The 23,672-nt window shown below is 46.2% G+C and overlaps 1 protein-coding gene across 3 annotated transcripts in view; it reads right to left on the bottom strand.

The window, feature by feature from the left end:
• ANKRD33B (ankyrin repeat domain 33B) overlaps positions 1-23,672 on the bottom strand; it is a gene marked incomplete at its 5' end in the record, with an annotated part of 93,642 nt that overhangs the window by 40,912 nt on the left and 29,058 nt on the right. For 2 of the 3 annotated variants that reach the window (XM_082651475.1, XM_082651476.1), the window contains one exon: positions 6,481-6,610. In XM_082651475.1, the coding sequence (XP_082507601.1) occupies positions 6,481-6,610 (130 nt within the window). Of the gene's footprint in view, positions 1-6,480; positions 6,611-13,732; positions 13,866-23,672 lie in introns of those variants that run through there. The other variant, XM_082651477.1, reaches the window with a different exon arrangement.

The raw sequence follows: 23,672 nt of genomic DNA, 5'->3' as shown, positions 1-23,672 counted from the left end.
ACTGACAGGCACCCTGGGTCATCATTCGGTATAGGAACATGGAAAGCCCCAGTTCTCAGAGTGAGGTCCCCAGACCAGCGGCATCAGCATCACCGGGGAACTCACTGAAAGGCACAGTCTCGAGCCCCACCCCAGACCTACACAACCCAGAACTCCTGGGGCGGGGCCCAGAAATCCATGTTTTAACCAAATCTGGGTTAAAACATAGATCACCCACCTGTGGGTGACAGCGATCCCGCTTTTAACCGAGCAGGACCCTATGAGGTCTTCACGGGACAGACCACCACCCCCTGTGTCCTCTGCCTTCCTCTTGTTGGTAGAAAAACTTTAGCCTCGTGGGCCTCCCCCGAGTTCCAAAGAACAAATTTAATCAGAGAAGTGAGAAAACGCAGAAACAAAGGAAAACAGGCAAGCCAGACAAATTAATAATGGTTTCGCCATCACACAAAGTCAAGGCCCTTGAGTTCCTCCTCAAGGGCTATAGACCATAGAATCTGAGTCATGTCCTTTAAGCTATTTTGCAGATCCCAAAGTCCCCACCAGGTGGGAGAAGTTAACCGTATGCTCCCCACAGGCATGTAGACCCCCAGACGGGTCGGAACCAGAAGGTTGATGATGTTGACTCCCAGTTACTTCCCACCAGCCAATCAGAAGAGCGTCCACGAGCTGATCACACACCCCACAGCCCCCTCCCTCACCCTGTCTTTAAAAACCTCTCCCTGAAGGCCTCTGGGGAGTTCGGGCCTTTTAAACCCTAGCTGCCTGGACTCCTTGCTTGGTGCCTGCAATGAACGCTGCCCTCTCCTCCACCACACCTGCTGTCAGGACACTGGCTTTACTGCCTGCGGCGAGTAGACCCAAGTCTGGTTCAGTAACAAGCTCAAGGCTGTGCTCTCAGAGAGGGAAGCAGCCCCGTGAGGTCATGACCTCCTGCGGCAATAAATTAGGGAAAAATTGCTTCCTTACATGGAGGCAATTAAGAGAAAGAAGGACACGCTTTCTAACTGGACTTCTTTTTTTTTTTTTTTTGCGGTACGCGGGCCTCTCACTGCTGTGGCCTCTCCCATTGCCGAGCACAGGCTCCGAATGCTCAGGTTCAGCTGCCATGGCTCATGGGCCCAGCCGCTCCACGGCATGTGGGATCTTCCCAGACCGGGGCATGAACCCATGTCCCCTGCATCGGCAGGCGGACTCTCAACCACTGCGCCACCAGGGAAGCCCTGGACTTCTTTTAAAGTAGCACAAGAACCATACTCCCCCTCCTTCCCCTCCCCCTAAACAATTCAATCCTAAAGCTCCGGTGGGCAGAGCCAGGAGGCCTCCCCCACCCCCGAAGCCCTGGGTGGGTGTCCCAGGGTTCAGAGCCCCCGTGGTGGGAGCGGGGACCACGCAGAGGTGAGAGTGGTTAAGAAACAGACACTACAGACAGAACTTGGACGAATCAGTCAATAGGCCGAGGATCGTGGAAGCCAGGAAAAAGAGAAAATACGTTACAATATTTTGTTTCTATAAAAGAAGATGGAAAGGAACTTATCTACGCATCCAGTCGTTAACAATGGTTATTACCTCTAGAAAGTAAAACGGGAAAGAACTAAGAGTGAGGAGCTAAGAGATCTTCACCCTTAAGTTTAATTGCTTTATGTGTTTAATTGCTTATGTGTTGTTTTTTTCCAAACACTGTGTATCGTTTTCTACGATCAGCGTATAAGAACATCAGCAAGGCTGAGTGGAGAAAGCACCCACGATGGCCACCACGTTGCCAGCCTCCTGCACGACCCGGTCTGGGTCACATCCCCGCCCCCCTGCCACGCCCTCACCTCTGGTACCCATACACTTAAACACACCCCAGCCATGTGAGTCCTGCCAACTGCCCTCCAGTCTAACTCTGTCTGGAGGGGAGGCTCCACTGGGGACCACCAGCGCTCTTGAGGTCACAGCAGGAGGGCCATGAACACAGGAGTCTTGTCCCCTGTCCCAGTTTCGCGCCCATGACCAAAGCAATAGGGAGAAGCCTTATTGGTACTAGAAACCACAGAAGGACACCATCCACTGGCCAGAATTCCAGAAAGGAATTTGTGTCAGAGGCAGTGGAGACAGGAGCCAGCTGTAGGGAAGGATGGGGCATGACAGGGTTTTGTTTTTGTTTCTGTTTTTAACTTTTAATTTTATATTAGGGTAGAGCCGATTAACTATGTTGTGATAGTTTCAGGTGACCCAGCCGTAGCTATACATGTATCCATTCTCTCCCAAACTCCCCTCCCACCCAAGCTACCAGATAACATTGAGCAGACTTCCCTGTGCTGTACAGCAGGTCCTTGCTGGTTATCCATCTTAAATATAGCAGTGTGTACGTGTCAATCCCAAACTCCCTAACTATCCCTTCTCCCCACCCTTCCCCCCTGGTAGCTATAAGTTCGTTCTCAAAGTCCATGAGTCTGTGCATTACATGTGTTTGAGTAGACCTGGGGCAACTCCAGCAGTGCCCCAGGGAAAAGGGGGGCTGCGGAGATGCACGGAGACCCACTGATGCCGTTTCCAATGCCCAGGCACACGAGCCAAGCAGGAGACCTGAGGTGCTCCCACGCCCAGCTCCTGCGGCCAGCAGAAACGACACCAGGTAGGGGTGTGTGGTGCTCAACCTTGGCCGGCCCAGACCGCTGCCCCACCGGATGCCTGCAGCCCAGGGACGGGAGCCGCCGCTGTGACTGCCCTCAGCCCCGCCTGGATTTCTCCCTCTGCACGCCAGGCCTCAGACCCAGAGCCTGGAAAGCACATGGATCCCTTTCCTTCTCCCTTTGCTGGGCCTCTCTCTAACCTTGAAAGGACCTGTGTCATCTTTGACTTAAATAAACCAGTTCAGGGAAGCACAGGCTCTGCTTAAAGATGAGCGTTATGGACTAAACGTTGTCCTCCTCCAAATTCCTATGTTGAAGCCCCGAACCCCCAACGTGACTGTACTTGGACATGGAGCCTTTGTGCGGGTAACTTAAGGTTAAATGAGGTCAGAAGAGTGGTGCCTGATCCAATAGGGCTGGTGTCCTCATAAAAGGAGACACCAGAGACCTGGATCTTGCTCTCTCCACCGTACAGGGACACAGCAGGAAGATGCCACATGCATGCCAGGAACCAAATGGTCCAGCACCTTGACCTTGGACTTCCAGCCTCCAAAACTGTAAGAAATAAACTTCTGTTGTTTAAGCTCCCAATTTATGGTATTTTGGTAATAGCAGCCCAAACGGGCTAAGACATAAGTATTCTCATGAAGAAAAAAATAAATTTAACCCAATGAATAGCATAAAAACAAACTGATGGAGAGATATGAAGCATTTCCACAGATCCTGGAGTAGAAGATAGGAAAGAAAAAACATGATGAGAGCGCTGTGACGCGAGGGCCTAACCTACACCTAAGAGGGAGCCCCAGAAAGCAAGAACAAAGCAAGGCAGGTGCAGTGTTCAAAGAGACAACAGACGTGTTCCCTGAAGTAAAAATATGCCTAATATAAGTCAAACACAGAGAGCAGGAATGGAAATATACGATAGTGACAGTTGGTTTTTTTTTTTTGGTGGTGGAGGTTGGTTGGGTTCTTCTCAAGGATAGGGGGCAGGAGATCTTTATAGGCTGAGAAACAGGGTATCAACAAAGACAAAAATTAGGCTGGACTCTTAGACTATTCCTCTGCAACACGAAATTTTTTTTTTAAAAAAAGCAAAAGACAAGTTGTTATTTTCTGAATGAAAAGAAAATAAAAACATTTTCAAATAGGCAAGAATTCAGAAAGTGCCTCATGGGTATTAAACAACCACTAATATCCCTACACACATAAAGAGCTCTCGCAAATCAATAAGTAACCTCGCCTTCCTGTACTTTCTCATACTCCGGGATGAGACTCGTGCTCTCGTCCATGCCTTGGCCCTGCTGCTCAGGAACGCCTGGCATCCCTTCTGTATTCAGGCAGGGACTAGAGTCTGATGCTCCACACTTTCCTCCTGCCGTGAAGACCTCTTACTTAGATGGCTCAGCATTTCAAAGGCCTGGGAACCGAGTGGAGGCAACATTTCTCCGACCACCGCTCCTTTCATGTACACCCCTCTGAGCTGGCGTTCCAAAGGCTGAAAGCCAGCCCAGACCCACCTCTCCCCTACAGCCCACCATCACGACCACCAGGACCTGAGCCTTCTGCCACTCGGCTTCTGCTCCCTCTCTGCTCTCTGCAACAGCCTCTGTGCCCACCAGGATCATCTCGCCCGTCACCACACACCCAGCCTCACGCCACTCAAACGCATTCCCTCGCATTGTATCCAGACCCTTGATGACCCGGTCCCCTGCCTCCTCGTGGGGCCACCCCTCCCCCATCCTAGACACACATGGTCCTTGGCTCTTCCTAAGACATGCCTGGCTCCCTATTGGTCCTGAAGCTCTGTGGTGCATCGGCTGGCATGGCCTCCCTCTGACCTCTGCAATGCCCAGCTCAATGCCCACCCGCTCCACGACCCCTGTCCCAAACCACCAGGCTAGACAGGGTGTTCTCACGCCAAGGCTCTCAGCGCACCCGTTCATCAGAGCCCCATCAGATGGCCATTTAGCTGGACAATTACTCAAGGGCAGAAGTGCCCTTCACTTCACCACCCCTGGTCCCTGCCCAGGTTCTTGGCCAGTGGGGGTAATGAGTGATCAGGTCACGGTCACTGAACGCCTCTCACAATATCCTTTTACTCTTTTGCTGTTCAGGACGTTGTGCACCTGGGCTTTCAAAGTCTGGAGCGCCTCCATGCAGGGAAAGCTTCACGCCCTGCCACCTGACGAGGTGGACGTGTGTGAGCACAGCCCTGACGCCTGGCTAAGTTTGGGGGGTTTTCTGCCTTAGGCTTCTCGATTGAAAAGCAGGTGAGCACAGACTACTTCCCGTTATGGGGACAAAACTGCAAGGTGCGGAGTCTCTGCTTCCACTGGGCTCCGCAATCAGTCACCCACGCTGGATTAGACACAGGGGCCTGTGATGCAAGACAGGACAGGGGAGTCCCCCTTGGGTGGCAGCGGCAGAAATTCCCTTTCCACAATCAACACGCTGTGTGGTTTGGGGCATTTTCTGCAGCGTCCCGGCCCTGAGTCTGGTTCTCAACAACTCTCAGCAACGGTGACCCACATTCTTTCATAAACAAACGCCTTTTCTTCCTAACTCAGCCAGAAGGAGCTTCTCTGCTGGAAACTGAGAACCTGAGTGATGCAAGAGATGTAATTTTGACGGCCAAGAATTTTGAAAGTGGTCTATTACAAACCCGGTTAGTACCACGGTTACAAAGGAAGCGCAGTTCTGAAGGGACAAGCACAGTTTCATGTTTGTCCCCAAAGTGTCCGAGTACAATTCCAGAAGAGGAGAGCTGTGCACAGGGCACTTGGCAATGCTGGCGTAAGGACCACCTCTGGAGATGAACATCCCAGGACGAAGTTCACTTACCCTTTCCAAGGCGCTCTCACTACCAGCCTCACCTTGTTACACTGATACACTCTCCGCAAGAAGCCCCTGGTCTCCTTTACATCCCCAAGCCAAGTGCAAGGTTACCTCATAAACACGTCCACTTGTATACATTCACTGTCACTAGTGCCTCTTCCACTCATGAGCTCACCAGCACCTCCCAGATCCCGGGAGCACAGGGTGGGGTGCAGTGCTCTGGGGTAGGGGACGTGGAGCTGGCTTTCCGGGGCAGCTTCTTGTGGAAAGGCTTCGGGCAGTTTCAGAGCTAGCTCTGCCCCACGCTGAGTCCTGCACTAGTGCGTAAACTGCACTTGGCACAGACAGCAGACCTGACTCCCTACTAGGTCTACTCCTTTTGCTCTCACCTTTGTGCTCTGTCGCCTGTGCTTAGTCATGCTGGCTCTGCACCTTTTGTAAAGGAATGTTGCCTATAGCCTGAAATACACAGGATAGCTCGTTCTCCAGGCCCTGACCTCTAAAGGTGTAACGCTTTTCCATCCACATAGAGATAAAAAGTTGCAAAACAGAAAACAACTGTCTTGTTGGAGGTTTATAGGAACATTGTGACCAGACCTGCTCAGACAGCTGCAAGAACGAAGGATTCTGGCAGGAAGAAGTTTCCGACAACCAGCCACACCCCCTCCCCTTTTAGTATAAAAGAAGCCTGAATTCTAACTCACGGAAGACGGTTCTTTGGGACACCAGTCCACCTGCACCATCCTCTTGGTCTGCTGGTTTTCTGAATAAAGTCCCTGTTCCTCACCCTAACACCTCACCTCTGGGTTGACCGGCCTGTCACACAGAGAGCAGTATGAGCTTGGACTCAGCAACACACTGTCCCAAACACACACAGAGAATGTCACCCACCTTCAGCCCTTTCCTTGTCCCTCTTAGCAGTAAAGCACGACCTCTGATCAACTACATCCTTCTGCCGTCAATCTCGGGAGCGAGGTCAAGTGCAGCCCCCAGCACCACTGCCTGGGAGGGAAGAGAAGCTGGGTCTTACCTGCCTGTGCAGCCGTGATCAGGGCCGTGTTGCCCTCGCTGTCCTGCCAGTTGACGTCAACGTGGGGGCAGTCTGCTAAGACCACCACAGTATCCACAAAGCCGTGGTAGCAGGCAACAATGAGGCCGGTCTAGAAATGAAGAGGGAAGCAGGTCAGAGGGGAAGAGCAAGCATCACCACCCAACAGCAGCGTGCATCCCCTGCCCTGCTGGGCACGACGGGCAGGAGTGAGGTGAGAACCCAGTCCGGGTTCTCAGCACCAGGTTAGAGCAGCTGGCCATGGTCCATTCGCAGGTGTGTGCTGAGCACTGCAAAGAGCGAGGTGCTGTGCTTGGAAATTCAGGGACAAAGACCCCGCCCTTGGGGTGTTCCATTCTAACGGGAGGAAGAGGCATCAACTACAGACCTAAGATGTAAGTGTGCTATAAAGCAGACTGGATCAGGGCAGTTGTGAGCCCCGGGGCCATGCGGCTCAGTCTGGAACAGGTGCTGGGGCGGGCTCACTGAGATGGGGCGCTGGGCACAGACCGAGGAGGTGGGGGAAGACGCCAAGGGGACCTGGAGGGGAGGGGCAGGCAGAAGGCCATGCCTGGCTGCCCAGGGACCAGCCTGGAGGCTGGTGACCACAGGTGGCCTCAGTGGCCAGGGCAGGACTGGAGTTTGCTCTGAGCGAGATGGGGAACGTTTGGGGCAGTCCGCTGTCAATAGTTTGCATCAATTCTGGCTGCTGGGTGGAAAACAGACTCTAAGAGTGGGAGCACGGAGACCAGGTGGGGCTGTGGTGACCCCCTTTCCTGGCACACAGCCCCTAAAACCCTCAGAGTTTGCTTTTTGGATGCTAACGAGATGACTCTTGGTGGCTTCAGGATGGGGGCTGGTCTCTAGGAGAGCTTATTAGAAGGTTAGATCTTTAAGCTCCACTGCCCCTCTCACCCCTACTCCTACCTCTGGGGTGGGGAGGAGAGGGTGGAAAACTGAGTCCAAGGACTAATGGTCAATGATTTAATAGCTGAGCAAATCATGCCTACTTAATGAAACCCCCATAACATCCTAAACAACGGGGTTCAGAAAGCTGCTGGGTTGGTGAACACACAGAGGTGCCGGGAGAGAGCATGGAAGCCCCGCACCCCTCCCCCATGCCTGGTCCCGTGCTTCTCTTCCATCTGGCTGTTCCTGAGTTACAGACTTTATAATAAAGCAGCAGCAGGATGTAAAGCACTTTCCCAAGTTCTGTGAGTCGTTCTAGCAAATTACTGAACCCAAGGAGGGGCTGCGGGAAACCCCAGATTTATAGCCAGTCAGGCAGAAGGTGGCCCGTGGGCCCTGCGACTAGCATCTGAGCTGGGGGCAGTCTTGGGGGACTGAGCCCTTAACCCATGGGGTCCTTGCTGATTCTAGATAGTGTCAGAATTGAATTGAATTGTTAGACACCCTGCTGGTGTCGGAGAACTGGAGAACTGGTGTGGAAAAACGACATGGATTTGGTGTCAAAGAAAACCCCAACGCTTGACATCAGGAAAAAGAAAACACCACAGGGTGTTTTTTTCTGCAGATGCCGGACAGGTGATGACAGTGGTCATCATGCACCAGGAAGCAGGACGAGAACCCCACGTGCTGGCACCCTGACCACAGATTTCTAGCCTCCAGAGCTGTGAGAAATAAATTTCTGTTGTTAAGCTACCCATTTTACGGTATTTTGTTATAGCATCCCAAGCTGATTAAGTCACCTTGTAACAAAGGATTCAGGGAGATCCTAAAATTCAACCCAGGGTAAGAATTCAAGATCCAGAGTTAATGATCACGTGACTCTGAGCCCTGCCAGCTGCACCCACCAGCGCTCGGGGACGCAAACCTTAAGTTTAGGGCAATCCCACAGTGGCCCAGCTCTATTTTTGCCAGATTTTTAATAAGAATGTAATTGTTCATGGAATGAGGAGAGGGCACGGGCAACCCCTCACGCTTATTTCAGTAAGGCTCCTAGTTGCCCACCCAAATATATTAAATGTCAAATATTAGAATCTTTAAAGTTTTAGAGAATACCATTCATTTTTTAACACTGGCATGCATACTACAGCAAAGTGAACTGTATAATTCTGTGACTACAGTAAAGGCTATCTAATACCCTCCTGCTTGTGCATTCTTTGAAATAGGTCATTCTATCTACAGAATGAAATGTTTCACAACAATTTAATTTTAAGGAGAAACAAGCATGGAGTCAGCCCAGGCAGGCTCTACTTCTAAGCTTTCAGTGTCTCTGATAACCAGAGGTCACTGCCACCAACACCTGCATCCTCCCAGCTAACTTGTCAACTCACTGCTGCATAAATGGTCCAGAAAACTTGGGATTCCCCGCATCGTAAATGCTGCAGTCTCACTCTGAGTTTCTTTGGATGACAGTGTTTCTCGAATATTCTACAATCATCTCCTGACTTATAAATGAGGCATGCTGCACAAAATGTAGCCACTTCCTTTTTATATAAGTCCACAAGGAGCTCATAGTTGCTACAGAAAAAAAATCCAGAAACATAGATTAGAAAAGAAATTTTCAGTCCAGACACACAATCTCACACAGACACACACACAGACACACAATCTCACACAGACACACACACAGACACACACACACACCCACACACACATTTTTTTAAAAAATTTTAAACCAAAACACAGGATTATTTCCTATATGTCTGTCAGGAATATACAGCAACATCTACCAATAAAAGTAATTCTGCGTCAACATTTCCAGCGGCTGTGGGGTATCATACATATGGCAGAATCTTAGTTGTTTAATGGATCCCTATTCGTGGACTCTGAGATTTTTTTCCTGTTTTTCTCTGACTCAAACCTGCAATGAAAATTCCTAGAGCTGAGGCTGTGTGCATATCATTTCTTATTTTCTCAGAGGACATTCTTAGAAGCCGTATTTCTGGATTAAAGGAAAGAGTTATTCTGAGAGTTTTTTAACACATATTTCAAACCCACCCTACAGAAACATCTCAAAGGACATCTACTTTCACCAGTCCTGCCAACCCAACCATTAGTTACGGATTCCAGGAAATTCCCTAGTGGTCCAGTGCACTTTCACTGCTGAGGGCCCACGTTCAATGCCTGGTCAGGGAACTAAGGTCCTGCAAGCCACGTGGTATAGCCAAAGAAAAAAAAGGATTCCGGTTAAAAGGAAGACTTCCCTTTGGCAGGTAATAAATAAAGGGATGCTCTCCAGGGCTCCTGAAGTTCCTGGTTCTTTTGGAATCAGCCTCACCTCCACTTCTTCCTACCCCAATCAAAAGGGGGTCTGTTCTAGAACCACAGCCCCTTCCAGCCCCTAAGGTAAGCCTTCCCTAAATGTGAAGTAAGCCCCTTCTGATGGCGGCCTTGGAAATCTTAGCATAACCTTAGGTCAGAAATGAAGATTATCAGGAAAAAAAATAGATAATGCAATTTAAGGGCTCAGGGTAAAATGGTATTGAACACAGAAGCAGTAGCTCTAGGCTCCACAGAGACTTCCCTTACTACTAAAAATCATGACCTTTGTCACCTATTTTCTGGGAATCTGTTCCAAACGACTGACATTTCTATTTTTAAAACTAGTGTTTAGCTATAACTTAAACTCTGTTTTGGCTGGGTCATCTTAGTGCCCCCGACAGGAAGCTGCGAGGGGAGCTACAATCTTCAGCAACCCCTGACCACGGCCTCCCAAGACCATTCAACAAAGGACCTGTCACAAAGGAAAGTACTGTCCACCCGCCGAATTGTCAGAAGCCCACTGGCACGTGGTTCCCTGAAGCTACAGACAGCTTATTTTTTAAATTACAAACAAAGCATTCATGAGAATAAAATATTATTATTAAGGGAAAAAAAAGTAAGCTACCTACAAGTGGAGGCCCCCATTTAGCGGTCAGCTGGAAACTCTAGGCCCTCGAAATACAGCCCTAATTTTCAAAGCCTACATACGGTGGAAAAGTCAGAGCAATGATAACGGAATAAGGTTGAGATGTTTCTGCTTAAAAATTGTCAGCATTTGTACATGAAAAACCAAAGATAAACAGACCAAAGCCCTATTCCTTGTAGGAAGAAAGGATGATATAACACTAGGATTCTAACAACATCATTTATTACATTAACAGATGAAAGGGGAGGGTGAAGAAAGAAGATCATCCTCTAAGTGTGTTAAACCTCTCAATACACACACACACACAGACACACACACTAGCAAATGCACAGAAACATCTGGAAGGATTGCACCAAAATACTGAATTAGCATCCTCTGTAGAAGAAAGGGGAATAGAGGTCTGTTAGTTTTATGTGTACCCAGATATTTGGTCAAACGTTACTCCAGGTGTTTCTGTGACAGTATTTTTGGGATGATATGAACATTTAAATCAGTAGATACTGACTAAAGCAGATTACCCTCCATGACATGCGTGGGCCTCATCCACTCAGTTGAAGGCCTGAACTGAAAAAGAATGACACCCCCCCCCGCCCCCGCAAGCAGGAAGGAATTCTCCTGGCAGACTGCCCTTGGACTCAAACTACACCTCTCCCCTGGGTCTCCAGCCTGCCAGCCACCCTACCGAGTTTGGACTCGCCCAAGCTTCCACAATTGTGTGAACCAATTCCTTAAAATAAATGTCTCTATCCCCCTATATACAGAGATACAGATATAAATGGACAGCTATGGATAAATCTCACTAACTATATAGCTGTATCTCTCTAAAAATCAATATATGTATCTATCTAACCACGTATCTCTCTACATGTCTATAGATACACACACACCACACACACACTCTCTACTGGTTCTAGCTCTCTGGAGACCCCGGATTAATACAGGGTAGTTGGGGAAGGAACACTTCAGAGAACTAATTTCACTTTTCACTCCATTTTGGTACCATTAGAATTCTTTAAAACAAAGCCGTATTCGTGAGGAACTTACACGACTTTACTTCACAATGAAAAACAAGAAAGCAAACACGGTGTTTAACAACAGTCTCATGAGGAAATACAGTTTTATAACAACAACTGAAAAAAAGAACCATCTGTGAAGAGGGGAGGGGGGCAGTGGGCAAAAGAAACAGATTGAGACAAACAAGGGGGAGACTGCAGCACCAAGACGCACGTACAAACCCCACAGCCATATGGCACAGTAATAGAGTAATTCCCCTGACCATACAGAAGAAACAGGACAGTGCCCATTTCCGACTGTAAGGAAAAACTCCACCATTCATTGTATAACTTTTAGGTCCAGAACCGAGAGTACACTCAGCTACTTGAAAATTGATGTCTATGCCTTTCTCCATAATAATACCACCGACAGGGGCAGGGAAAAGTTTATGTGACTTTATGAAAGAACTTGAGAATTCTGGTCTTCTTAAGCTACACTATGTTTCTAAAAGGTGACCATGCGTCACCGCTACTGTGGGCATAATTTGTTGGGTAAAATGTGTTAGCCATTGTTTCGATAATCTCATTTATGATTAACCACCATGACAAGAAAGTAAATTCCAGGATGAAAATTTGATCTATGTTGGTTACTGCCAGGTCCCCAGCTCTGAGAACATAGCTGAGCTGATATATACTTGTTGAATAAATGAACGAGGACTAGGGCTTCAGTAAAGTTTCTTCCTAGATGGTAAGTGGATCTGAACTTTGCACCATCGCATTCAATGGCAAGGGCATGGCCGGGACCCTCTGGGCAGCAGGCACTGCCCAACCCCGGCCTGGCACGTACACTTACGGGCATCACTCCTGCACATTTGGTGGAAGGCCAAAGAGCCCAGCAACTCTCACAGTAACAATGCCTGAACTTGCGGACTTTAAATAATTCTCATCGAAACTATCACTCTGTAAGTGTGGCTTTGGTGTTATGTATCTCATAAAACATTTTGCAGGGAGTTCCCTGGTGGTCCAGTGGTTAAGGACTCCACGCTTCCACTGCAGGGGACCCGGGTTCCATTCCTGGTCAGGGAACTAAGATCCCACAGTGCCGCACAGTGCGGCCAAAAAAAACCCAACAAACAAAACAAACAAACCAACAAAAACACTTTTGCAGATGTGTGTGACAGGACGTTTTACTCTGAGGATTGTTTCCGGGTTCCTTGAGACATGTTTACAACTGGGATAGCTGATGAGGTCAAGGGGCTGATGGGAGGTAGTCAGCAAAGCCCATAATCTCAGGAGGACTGTTGGTGAGCCTGAAAATCTGTCAGACAGACATAATAAAACAGCTACTAGGCTGGCCTTCTAGTACTAAGACTGCAGCAAAGTTTCCCTCTGTTAACTTTAAAGACGATGCAAATTAATACCGGGACTTAAGAAAAGGATATTCCACTGGGGGATGAAGATCGAATCCAGCATGAAAATAAATTATACCATTTGATCACAGCAAATACAATGGTACAATTATACCATTTGGTCACAGTAAGAGGGATGAGGTCCCCATGAGGGACTGGATTCCTGGTTCAGTCTTGCTCTGTGATGCAGACACACAGACCAGCGCAAGACTGACTTGGATTTTCCATTCTGAAAGTCTTTTGAAAACACCTTCCGACCATCTAATTAAGCTGTTCTCCCACTGAGATTCTAAAGGGAAGGGGTATCTTATAAAAGCCTTAATAATTCTATTTTCCCATGACATCAGTTCATTATTTCAATGTATTACAGAAAAAATGGTGGGTAATGAGGCTACAAGCCCAGCTCCACAGGCGGAAATCCTTTCCATGGGCCTAACCTCGAATGATCGTGAGAGAGGGCGCCCCCTGTAAGGTGGGGAATCCTAAAACACGCGGCTTGTGAGGAAGCCCACCATTGCTGGTCTTCAACATTTCACTGAACTATGAAATGGTGTTGTGAAACCCTTCCCGGCTGAGTCAGGGCTGTCGAATGAACCCAACAGCAAAGCCCAAACAGCAGACTTCCCCTCTGCAGTGTCTCCCCAGGCATTCAGATTTGCATGCAATTTACATGCTATGACATCTATTTCCCTCTGAACACACACAAGACTCTTGGAGGTGTGATTTTTAGTATCTTCAGCTGGATTACTCTCTGCAATATGCCATTAGAAGTTCAGAGGGTGAAGGGCATGTCCAGGTCTGGTGAGGAGCGGTTGGGCCTGGGGGTGACCACTTGGCCAGCAGGCAGGTCCCGAGGGGTCATCGCACTGCAGGGTGTGGCCAAGCACCTCTCAGCAGACAGCTCACAGTGAGGAACCCCACGGAGCATCCCATGTACACCTTGTGCAGCAAACACTTACCATGGGCTGAGCTGTGCGAGGGCCCATGTCGACACTGGGGAACCAAACAGAACCAGGCACAACGCCTAATCACGGGCTGGCACCGGATACTACCGACCCCGCGGCGCACTTCAGCAAGTGCGCAGGCGTGTTCATCATGGAAAAAAAAATCCAATATTGAAAAAAACTAAAACAGAAAGTAATATAACAAACACCCATGTCTCATCAGCTACAATAACAAAAGCTAATATTTTGTCATAATTTCTTCAAACTTCTGTCCGAAGTCAACATTCCAGAAGTGATTCCCTCATGTACCTTTCTCCCCAGAAGCAACCACTATTTGGTGCTGATGGATTAACCTTCCTGATTTTGCTTTTGATTTTTTACTCTGCATGCATGCATCTATACACAATACATAAAACATAAAGTACTAGTTTGTAGTTTAAGTATTTATGGAAAATAGTATTTCCACGTACATGTGAGCCTGCAACTTGATTTACTCAGTGCTGGACGGGTGATCTTTCCACATCGTGACTAGTATAGTACCTCCGCGGGTGGGTCCCTCATTAGTCATTTATCCCTTAAACTTACGGACATTTAAGCTGCTTCCAAATTCCCCCAATTGTAAATATGGAGCCCTGGAATGAAAACTTTGATCTGTATCTCCTGATGCACCTAGGCTAGGGCAACCTTGGAATCCGTGCCTAGGTCAGAGTTTCTGGACCACAGAACTATTTTCCTTTGGGGGCCTTTGATAGCTCTTGAGTTTGAGTGGCAGTCCCCTGTATTGTGAGACGTTTAGCTGCATCCCTGGCCTCTACTCACTAAAGGCCAGCAGTATCCCTCACTCTCATTTATGACAACCAAAAATGTCTCCAGACATTGCCAAATGTCCCCTGGGGGGCAAAATCGCCTCTCCGGTGAGAACCCCTGTGATAAGTGGACTAGCTGCGGGTAGAACGTGTACCAAAATGCTCTCCAAAGTGACTGCAACTACCTAGACGCCCCCTTCAGTGTGTGAAAGTTACAATTCTCTTCATTCTCATCAATACCCAGTACTGTGAGTAAACAGCGACTTTTCAACCTTCACCACTGCATGCGTATACATTGTTATTGTGTTTTTGACTTGCACTCTCCTGACTAGCAGTCAGATTGCAGATCTAATCAATATGTGTATTGGCCAACCTCACTTCCTCTTCAGTGAATAATTTATGTCCTCTGCCCAATTCCTATTGGCTTCTTTTCCTTATTGATCAGCCTGAGTTCTTTATATATTCGCGGTCAGCACTAACCAACAGAAATATAACGGGAGCCACAAATGTAAGCCACATATTTAAAATTTTCTGGTGGCCATGTTAAGAAAAGCAAAAAGAAATGGGTGGAATTTATTTTAATAATGTAATATTTTATTTAACCCAACATGGCCAAAATATTAGGATTTTAACATGTAATCGACATTAAAATTTTTCATGAGACATTAATGAAACAATAGGTCCTAAGAAGATGCCCTAAGACGTGCTTAAATTGCCAGGAATAGGCTTTTGTCGCCTAGAAAGGGGCAAAGGGAACTGCTGTGGAGAGCTGCTGCCTCAATAATGTCAAGCTATAAATAATAAATGAACTCAGAGTCTAGCAGCAAAATAAATAGTTGGAAGCTCACCACCTAGTGTGTTTTGCTGTCCTGAGTAAGCCTTAGGATTCTTCCAAAATGTCGTTATGGACATTCTCCCTTCTCTTTCACTTATGCTATCGTTGGCACGTAGAGGGTGCATACTCACCCAAGTATGTGATGGGCCAGGAAGGAGCTGGTGAAGGCACACAACAAAAACTAGATACACAACAAAAACACAAGGACGATTGGTTGTGGTCGTTGCTAACTGTTCCCACATTATCTACTCCTCCCGCCACATGGTAGAATTGCTTTATCACTCCTTTTTGACCTCCGACTGGACTCTCTGATTGGCTGGTGAAATGCAAGCAAAATGGCATGTGTCAGTTCCAGGCAGAAGTTTTAAGGGACAGTGCAGGACCTGCCACATTCCCTTTTCTTTTTCTGCCTTGACTCTCCCTGAAGCTGAGAGCCGGAATGTCTCTCTCTGAGCCTGGGTGTGTGCAGGCACGGAGCCCAGAGCCCCACCATCACCTCCAGCCAACCCTCAAGAGCGTGAATGAACAAGAAGCAGGACTTGGTCATTTTAAACGCCAGAGATTTGGGGCTGTATGTTATCACAGTTAACATACCCCATCCAAACACAACTTATTATATAATATGCATAGAAGTGTATATTTATAAATATGTCAATAGTTACTCTTTATTTTTCCCTTGGAAAGAACTGTTCTTTAAGATTATGTCTTTGCTACTTGACTGGGCATAAAACTTACTTTCCTTTATAAAAATGACAGGGATAGGAACTTTAGGGTTATCTTTTTAATTTCTTTCTTAGCTTGAAAAATAAAAATTTGGTAACCATGTCATGCCACATATTCCAAAAATATCTTACACGAGGCCAGTCCACCCACCGGGGAACCACTGTTCCATGGGTACCATTTAGTGCCTGAGCGTGGTTGCCACCCAGGGCTTCTGAACTAAGTCCCTATGGTTGGGTTCTCCCCAGAGCCATCCCTTGTCCCTACCCCTACCTCAGTTTCCTTGCCTCCGAGCCTCTGCAGGTCGTGCAGGCACCTCTGCCTGGGGTGCCCTTCCTCCCACCCTCCAGCCCCCATCACCCAGCCTGCCTGTCGCATGTCTGATTCTCCTCCACATCTTGGTTCAGCCCTTTTCTACCCATCTTCTGATGCTCTCATTGGGCTGCCCTGCACACTCCACTCCTCACTGGGAGGTAAGCTCCAAGTGGAGAAAGACCACATCTTTTTAACTTTTCCCCAGTGCCCCATGTCTGCAAGACAATAAGCATTTACTGAATGAATGAAACGCCCCTGAGATGTGTCAGAACCTCCCACCTCGAGCAAGTACTCAACTTACTCTGAACCGAGGTGCTGACACACGATGACATGAGCTCTGGGCTTTTTATCTTACTTCCACCTTCAAGTAAGGAAATGACCTGAGGTCCCAAGAAAACCTCAAAGAAGACAGTTGCCTTTAGTGTGGTAAGTATCGCTCTAAGCTGGTGCTTTTGATTTGGGACTGAATAATAATAGGCATGAAAACAACAGCTGCATTCAAAGAAAACGAAAGCCGTCGGAAGGATTCATTTTAGGGACATCAAAAGTACGTCAAGGGATCTGTACCTGCAAAAGCCTGAAAACAACCCAAATATACTACACATGGAGATGACGGCCTAATGAAACACACACTCTATGTGGCACTATGTCACCCCCAATAGGAATGAGGCCAAAATGCGTGAGCTGATGTGGAAAGATCTTCACAGGGTAGCATTAAGTAAAAAAAATAATAGCCACAGGTCAGAACAGTGTACATTCAGCCCTTCGTATCCACGGGTTCCACATCCTTGGATTCAACCAACTGCGGATGGAAAATATTTGGGAAAAAAATTCCAGAAAGTTCCAAAAGGAAAACTTGAATTGCTGTGTTCTGGTAACTATTTACATAGCATTTACATTGAATTAGATATTATACATAATCTAGAGACGATTTACAGTATATAGGAGAGGGACTTCCCTGGTGGGGCAGTGGTTAAGAATCTGCCTGCCAATGCAGGGGACACGGGTTCAAGCCCTGGTCCAGGAAGATCTCACATGCCGCGGAGCAACTAAGCCCATGCGCCACAATTACTGAGCCTGTGCTCTAGAGCCCGCGAGCCACAACTACTGAGCCCGTGTGCCACAACTACTGAAGCCCACGTGCCTAGAGCCCGTGCTCCACAACAAGAGAAGCCACCACAATGAGAAGCCCACGTGCCGCAATGAAGAGTAGCCCCTGCTCGCTGCAACTAGAGAAAGCCCACACTCAGCAACGATGACCCAACGCAGCCATAAGTAAATTAATTAATTAAAATTAATTAAAAAAATAATAAAGTAGATAGGAGGATTGTGTAGGTTCTATGCAAATACTACATGATTTCCTATAAGGGACTTGAGCACCCATGGATTTTGGTATGGGGGGGCAGTCCTGGAACCAATGCCCCTCGGATACCAAGGGACAACTGTGTGTGATATGACCTCTTTTTGTGTGAACTTCTAAAATGTGTGCATGGCTCCTGCAATGGCACTGTTCATAAAAGATCTTTTATTTTTCTGAAAGAGGATATAAGAAATTTAACTGGCCACCTTCAATCCAAACACTGTGAGAGAGGAGCCTTCAAAGTTGTATTATGTATTTGGGATCTGTTTCAATGTCCTTTCGAGGCACTCACTTTTTTTTCATTATACAAATAAAGTAATATTGGCAGTGAGGTTACAGAGGATATTTAATTGTTATTCATGCTTTCCTGCTTTAAATAAAGAGATGCCTAATAAATAAAGAGATGCCTGTTTTAAATAAAGAAATAACAAACATTACTAAAGATAAAACATATACAATTATATCAGCAGAATTCTTTCAGCAGCAGGGCTTATCTTTAGATTAGAAGTAGAATAAATTCAAGGTTGTCATAATTCAAAATAATTTCCCTATGGATTAAATTTTGCATAAAATGTGAATTTTACTATCACTGGATTTATAATCTTAGATTGTTAGTGATTTTAGGAAACTACTTTGTTCAACTATAGTCTCTTTTCAAATCCAGTTTTTTATACACACACACACACACACAAACACACACACACACACACACACACACACACACACACATCCCCAAGTACTTCTAATTCTAATTCATTTATATACTCCTAATGCAAAGGGTATATATCTCAGAAGATTGTCTAATTTTCCCAATAATGACTGTGAGTTTCAGATAGTCCCCTTACAAGTATTCAGTGTTGGAAAACCACACCTGTTAACTAACAGCTGACCTGAAGGCAGGTCAATTGTCATCAATAATAACACGTTCCTCTCACCATTTATTTACTTAATCTTTTTGAAGTCAGCCTTGGAATTTTTACAATGGATACACAAAGCTCAACAGAGACCTTTAAAGAGAGAGAACACTTGGAAGAGCAAAATATAGAAAACCAAATGGAGCAGAAACCACCCTCCCCGATGAGAACGAGCTCCCACGGGGTGTGCTGCCCTAGCCCCTATCCACACACCAGGGGCCTGGTCTTCCAACCCTAGTCAAGCCTTCAGCTCATACAGCCCCAGCCAACATCTGACGGCAACCTCACGTAGAGATCTTGGGTCAAAACTGCCCAGCCAAGCTGCCCCTGAATTCCTGAGCCTCGGGAACTGTGAGTGAAAATAAATGCTAATTGTTCTTTTAAGCCACTGTATTTGGGGGTGATGCCATGCCGCATTAGATAAGTTAATACAAACACCAGCAAGTCCTAAGGACAGACTATCCAAAATCCAGTCACAGTCTTCTGAAGCCCACAGGTACTGAGACAAGTTATTTATTTATTTAGTTAGTTATTTATTTAACATCTTTATTGGAGTATAAATGCTTTACAAAGGTGTGTTCGTTTCCGCTGTATAACAAAGTGAATCAGTTATACATATACGTATGTCCCCATATCTCTTCCCTCCTGTGTCTCCCTCCCTCCCACCCCTCCAGGTGGTCACAAAGCACCGAGCTGATCTCCCTGTGCTATGCAGCTGCTTCCCACTAGCTATTTTACATTTGGTAGTGTATATATGTCCATGCCACTGTCTTACTTTGTCCCAGCTTACCCTTCCCCCTCTCCGTATCCTCAAGTCCATTCTCTAGCTGGTCTGCGACAATTTATGTTAATAAATTCATCCTGAGAACTGGATCCTTGGATTCAGGTTGAATATATGCTTATATAAAGAAATACATAATTAAATAAAATATACTAGTATTTCATTAATACTCAGCCATTGAAGAGCTACTACTAGATATTATGCTAGTTACAAGAGAGATATAATTAATGCTACAAAGCAGCTAAGGAAACTTTCCTTTTGGGCTTAAATCAAGACTCATTACATTCTCAGAAGACGTGAGAACAATGCTATTTTTTCCTTCTTTCAAAAATGTTCTCCTTTTGAAATTTAAAGAAGTTAAAGAACATGTTCTTATTATATAATCTTATATGTTATCAAACATTAATAAAAATGAGGTATATAAAGAATTTCAGTCATGAGGAAAGGCTTAACTTAAAAAATGAAAAATATATATACTTAAACTAGCCTGCAAAATTCTGCATCAACAATGCATGAAAAAAAAAAAACTAGTAAGAAATGCACCAAGATTTCAGTAGAGATTGATTCTGGCTGATGACATACAGGTGACATCTTTTTCTTTATACTTTTCTGTAGTAAAAAGTCCCATTTTTCCTATCATGAACTTACTTCGATTTAATAATCAGAAAATTTTAAATTTTTAAGGAAGCAAAGTTCTGATAAAGCTTCCCAATCTCCTGCTTGCAGTAAATGGCAAGTTCACAGGCTGGGAGGAAACAGTACAAACAAGAGGAAGCTGCCGCTTATCCCCTTCCGGAAAGAAATGGGGAGGGTTTAAGTAAGTTGACCGTCCAGCAAGCAATCGATAAATGAAAAACAAACTGGACCTTTCAGGATCTGTAGATTATGATCAGTTTCATGAATTTCTTACAAAAACCCTCCATAAAGTTTCAAGAAAGAAATCCAAGTTGTCTATTCTGTTGGCCTCAAAGAATTGAAACCCTTGCTGATGTTTAACTTACTCCAAGTGCTTCTCACCCCAAAGCTCCCATCCAGCTGCTCTGCCGTAGGCTCTCAGACAACGGGACGTTCTACTCATGATAATAAAACTCTACAACTGTTTTTCAAGGCCATTTCTTCCTCAGATATTAGGTCTGTAATGCACAGGTACTGGGTTGGGTCACACAGAAGGTGGCATCCCTTAGTACAATCCAATCCAATCGATGGAGGATAAACAACCTGGGTAATTATTCCCCCAAACCCTCTACCTACTGTGTTCTGATTGGTTCGGGGTCGACCCTGGCCACTCAAAGTGGGGGTCGCTGGACCAGCAGTAAGCAGTATCGCCTGGGAGCTTGTTAGGAATGCAGACCCTTGGGCCCCAGCCCAGACCTAGTGAATCAGAGCCTACATTTTCACAAGCCCACAGCTGGTCTGTAGGACATAAAGTATGAGGGCCCCTGGGGCACAGGCTGGGGCTCTCCGGTGGACGGTGATGGTTGCTATCACTACACCTGGGATCCTAGGGTACAGACTTCTCGGTCACATCTTCCGGGATCTCAGAAACAGAGCTCAGCTTGCTTTTCCTGTTAATTTTAGTTTTGATTGGTTTTTCTTTTCATGGGGAGGTGTGTCCACTTTCTTGTCATGCCCAGTTCCTGTCATACATGTATCAGATTCTCACCTGGTCCTGGCCCAGGTGCCAACAGTACCCTCTCAAATGCCCCCTGAGTGCTCTTGTCTGCCACCTGCTCCCTGATCCCTCACCCTGAGTCACCCCTGGTCTCACCAGGGCAAATCGCATCCTCTTGTCTGGGCTGGGATGGAGAAGTCACAGAGAGAATGTGAGATAGCAAGATTTTGTGGTTTGTAATTTGCCTTATAGATTGACTCTTAGCCCTACAATGTATGTAATAGAACAAACGCAATGGAAAGCAGGGTCCCAGGGGAGGGGGGTGGCACTGCTTCCAGAACTCCCTCTCCCCCAACCGAGCATTCGGTCTCCATCCAACAAGCTGGTACAGATGGTCCACAGGTACCTGGGCTGGGTGTTGAGAAGACAAAGATGAACTTTGGAATCAGACAGTCCTACCCCTTAGGACATTCAGCCTGAGGAAAGAGACAGGAAAGTCAACAGTGGTGACAAGCCTTCCCACAGGGGACAGAGGACTGGAAACAGGTCCAGGCTGGGGGAAGGCACCCACCCAGCTAGGCCTGGTCAGCCAAACAAAGGCAGGAATCCCAGGGTGCCAGGGAGGACGGGGACGGTGGTCCAAGTGTCAGACAAGCAAAGGCTGGGAGCTGACGGCTCCTGGGGAATTGGGGAAGTTACAAGTAGATTCACCTGGCTGCCCACACAGGCGGGGAAGATAGCTCATGAAGTCCTAAGGGTTGACATGGGCTAAGGAGTCTGAATTGCACCTGAAGCTAATGGAGAACCGCTCAAGGTCTTAAGCGAGATGTGTCATGAGCAGACTTTCCTTCTAAAATGCTGCTTCTCAGGTGAGAGGAGAGGTGGAAGGGGGGAGCCTCCCCATTTTCTTCTTTCTATTTCCAAAATAGTCATTAAATATGTGCCCTCCCCACTCGCCTTTTTAAACTGATTTGGCAACTCCTTTGTGATTTAAGATGTAATTGAAACTGACATCTGTCTGTCTGACTGATGGCTGTCAGGGCGGACAGCTTCAACAGAACATTCTGGGCTTAGGGCTGTCTGTGCTTCAGGTGTTCCTTAATGTCTTGCAACTTGATTTTCTCTTTAATGTAAAAATTTTAATTATAACCTTTCCAAATGTGAAGGTTCTTGATATCCTTAGTCATCAGGGAGATGCAAGTTAAACCCACACTGAGATACACCCACCAAAATGACTAAAATTAAAAAGACTGACAATACCCAATGCTGGTGATGGTTCGGGGCTCCCCGCAGGTGGGAGTGTACAATGGAACAACCATATTGGAAAACTGGCAGTTTCTAATAAAACATACCACACGCCTACCTTACGATCCAGCAATTCCACTCACAGGTATATTCCCAAGACAGATAAAGTCTATATCCACATAAAGGTGTGTACAAGGATGTTTAGGGAAGCTTTAAATTGCAAACAACCCAAATATTCGACATCAAGAGACCGGATAAGCAAACTCTGCTATATTCAAACTTAGAAATACCACTCAGCAACGAAAAAGAACAAAATCCTGATACAGGCAACAATACAAACAGATCTCAAACTCATTACATGGAACAAAATAAGCCAGACACAAAAAAGTACATGCTATTTGATTCCATTTAATGAAATCCAATGACGGACAAAATTGATCTATGGTGATAAAAAAAAAAAAAAAACAGTGAAGGGGATTACTATAGGTGAGAAATTTCTAGGGTAATGAAAACATCATATATATTGATCTGGGTGATATTTACATGTTTATATTCACCTGTCAAAATTCATTGAGCCGTACCCTTAAGAGTCATGCATTTCTCCGTGTGTAAACTGTATCTCATAAAACACAACTTCACCAAAGATATACAAATGGCCAAAACCACCATGAGATACCACTTTACATCCTAGAAGCCTACTAGGATGGCTACAATTAAAAATAAAACAACAACAAACAGAAAATAACAAGTGTTATTTCTCCACAGGGAAACCCGTGGAGAAACTGGAACCCTTGGGCACTGCTGATAGGAATGTAAAATAGTGCAGCCACTGTGGAAAACAGTTTGGTCATTACTCAGAGAGCTAAACATAGAATTATCATATGATCCAGCAATTCCACTCCTAGGTGTACACCCAAAGGAATTTAAAGCAGGGGCTCAAACAGATATTTGTACACCTGTGTTTGTGGCAACATTATTCACAATAGCCAAAAGTCAGAAACAACCCAAGTGTCCACTAACAGATGAATGGATAAACAACATGTGGCACACCCAGATAATGGACAATTATTCCTTTAAATTAAGTAATGAAATTCTGAAACATGCTACAACACGGATGAACCTTGAAGACATTATGCTAAGCGAAAGAAGCCAGACATGAAAGGACGAATAACGTATGAGTCCATTTGTGTGAAATATCTAGATTAGGCAAATTCATAAAGACAAAAAGTAGATTAGAGGCTACCGAAACTAGGGGGAGGAGGGCATCGGGAGTTCCTGCTTAATGGTTATAGAGTTTCTGCTTGGGGTGATAACCAAGTTTCGGAAATAGATAGCAGTGACGATTGCACAAGATCATGAACGTAATT

This window comes from Grampus griseus (genome assembly GCF_964374135.1).
Source record: "Grampus griseus genome assembly, chromosome: 3".
Classification (NCBI taxonomy): Eukaryota; Metazoa; Chordata; class Mammalia; order Artiodactyla; family Delphinidae; genus Grampus; species Grampus griseus.
This window is presented reverse-complemented; position numbering and strand designations above follow the sequence as displayed.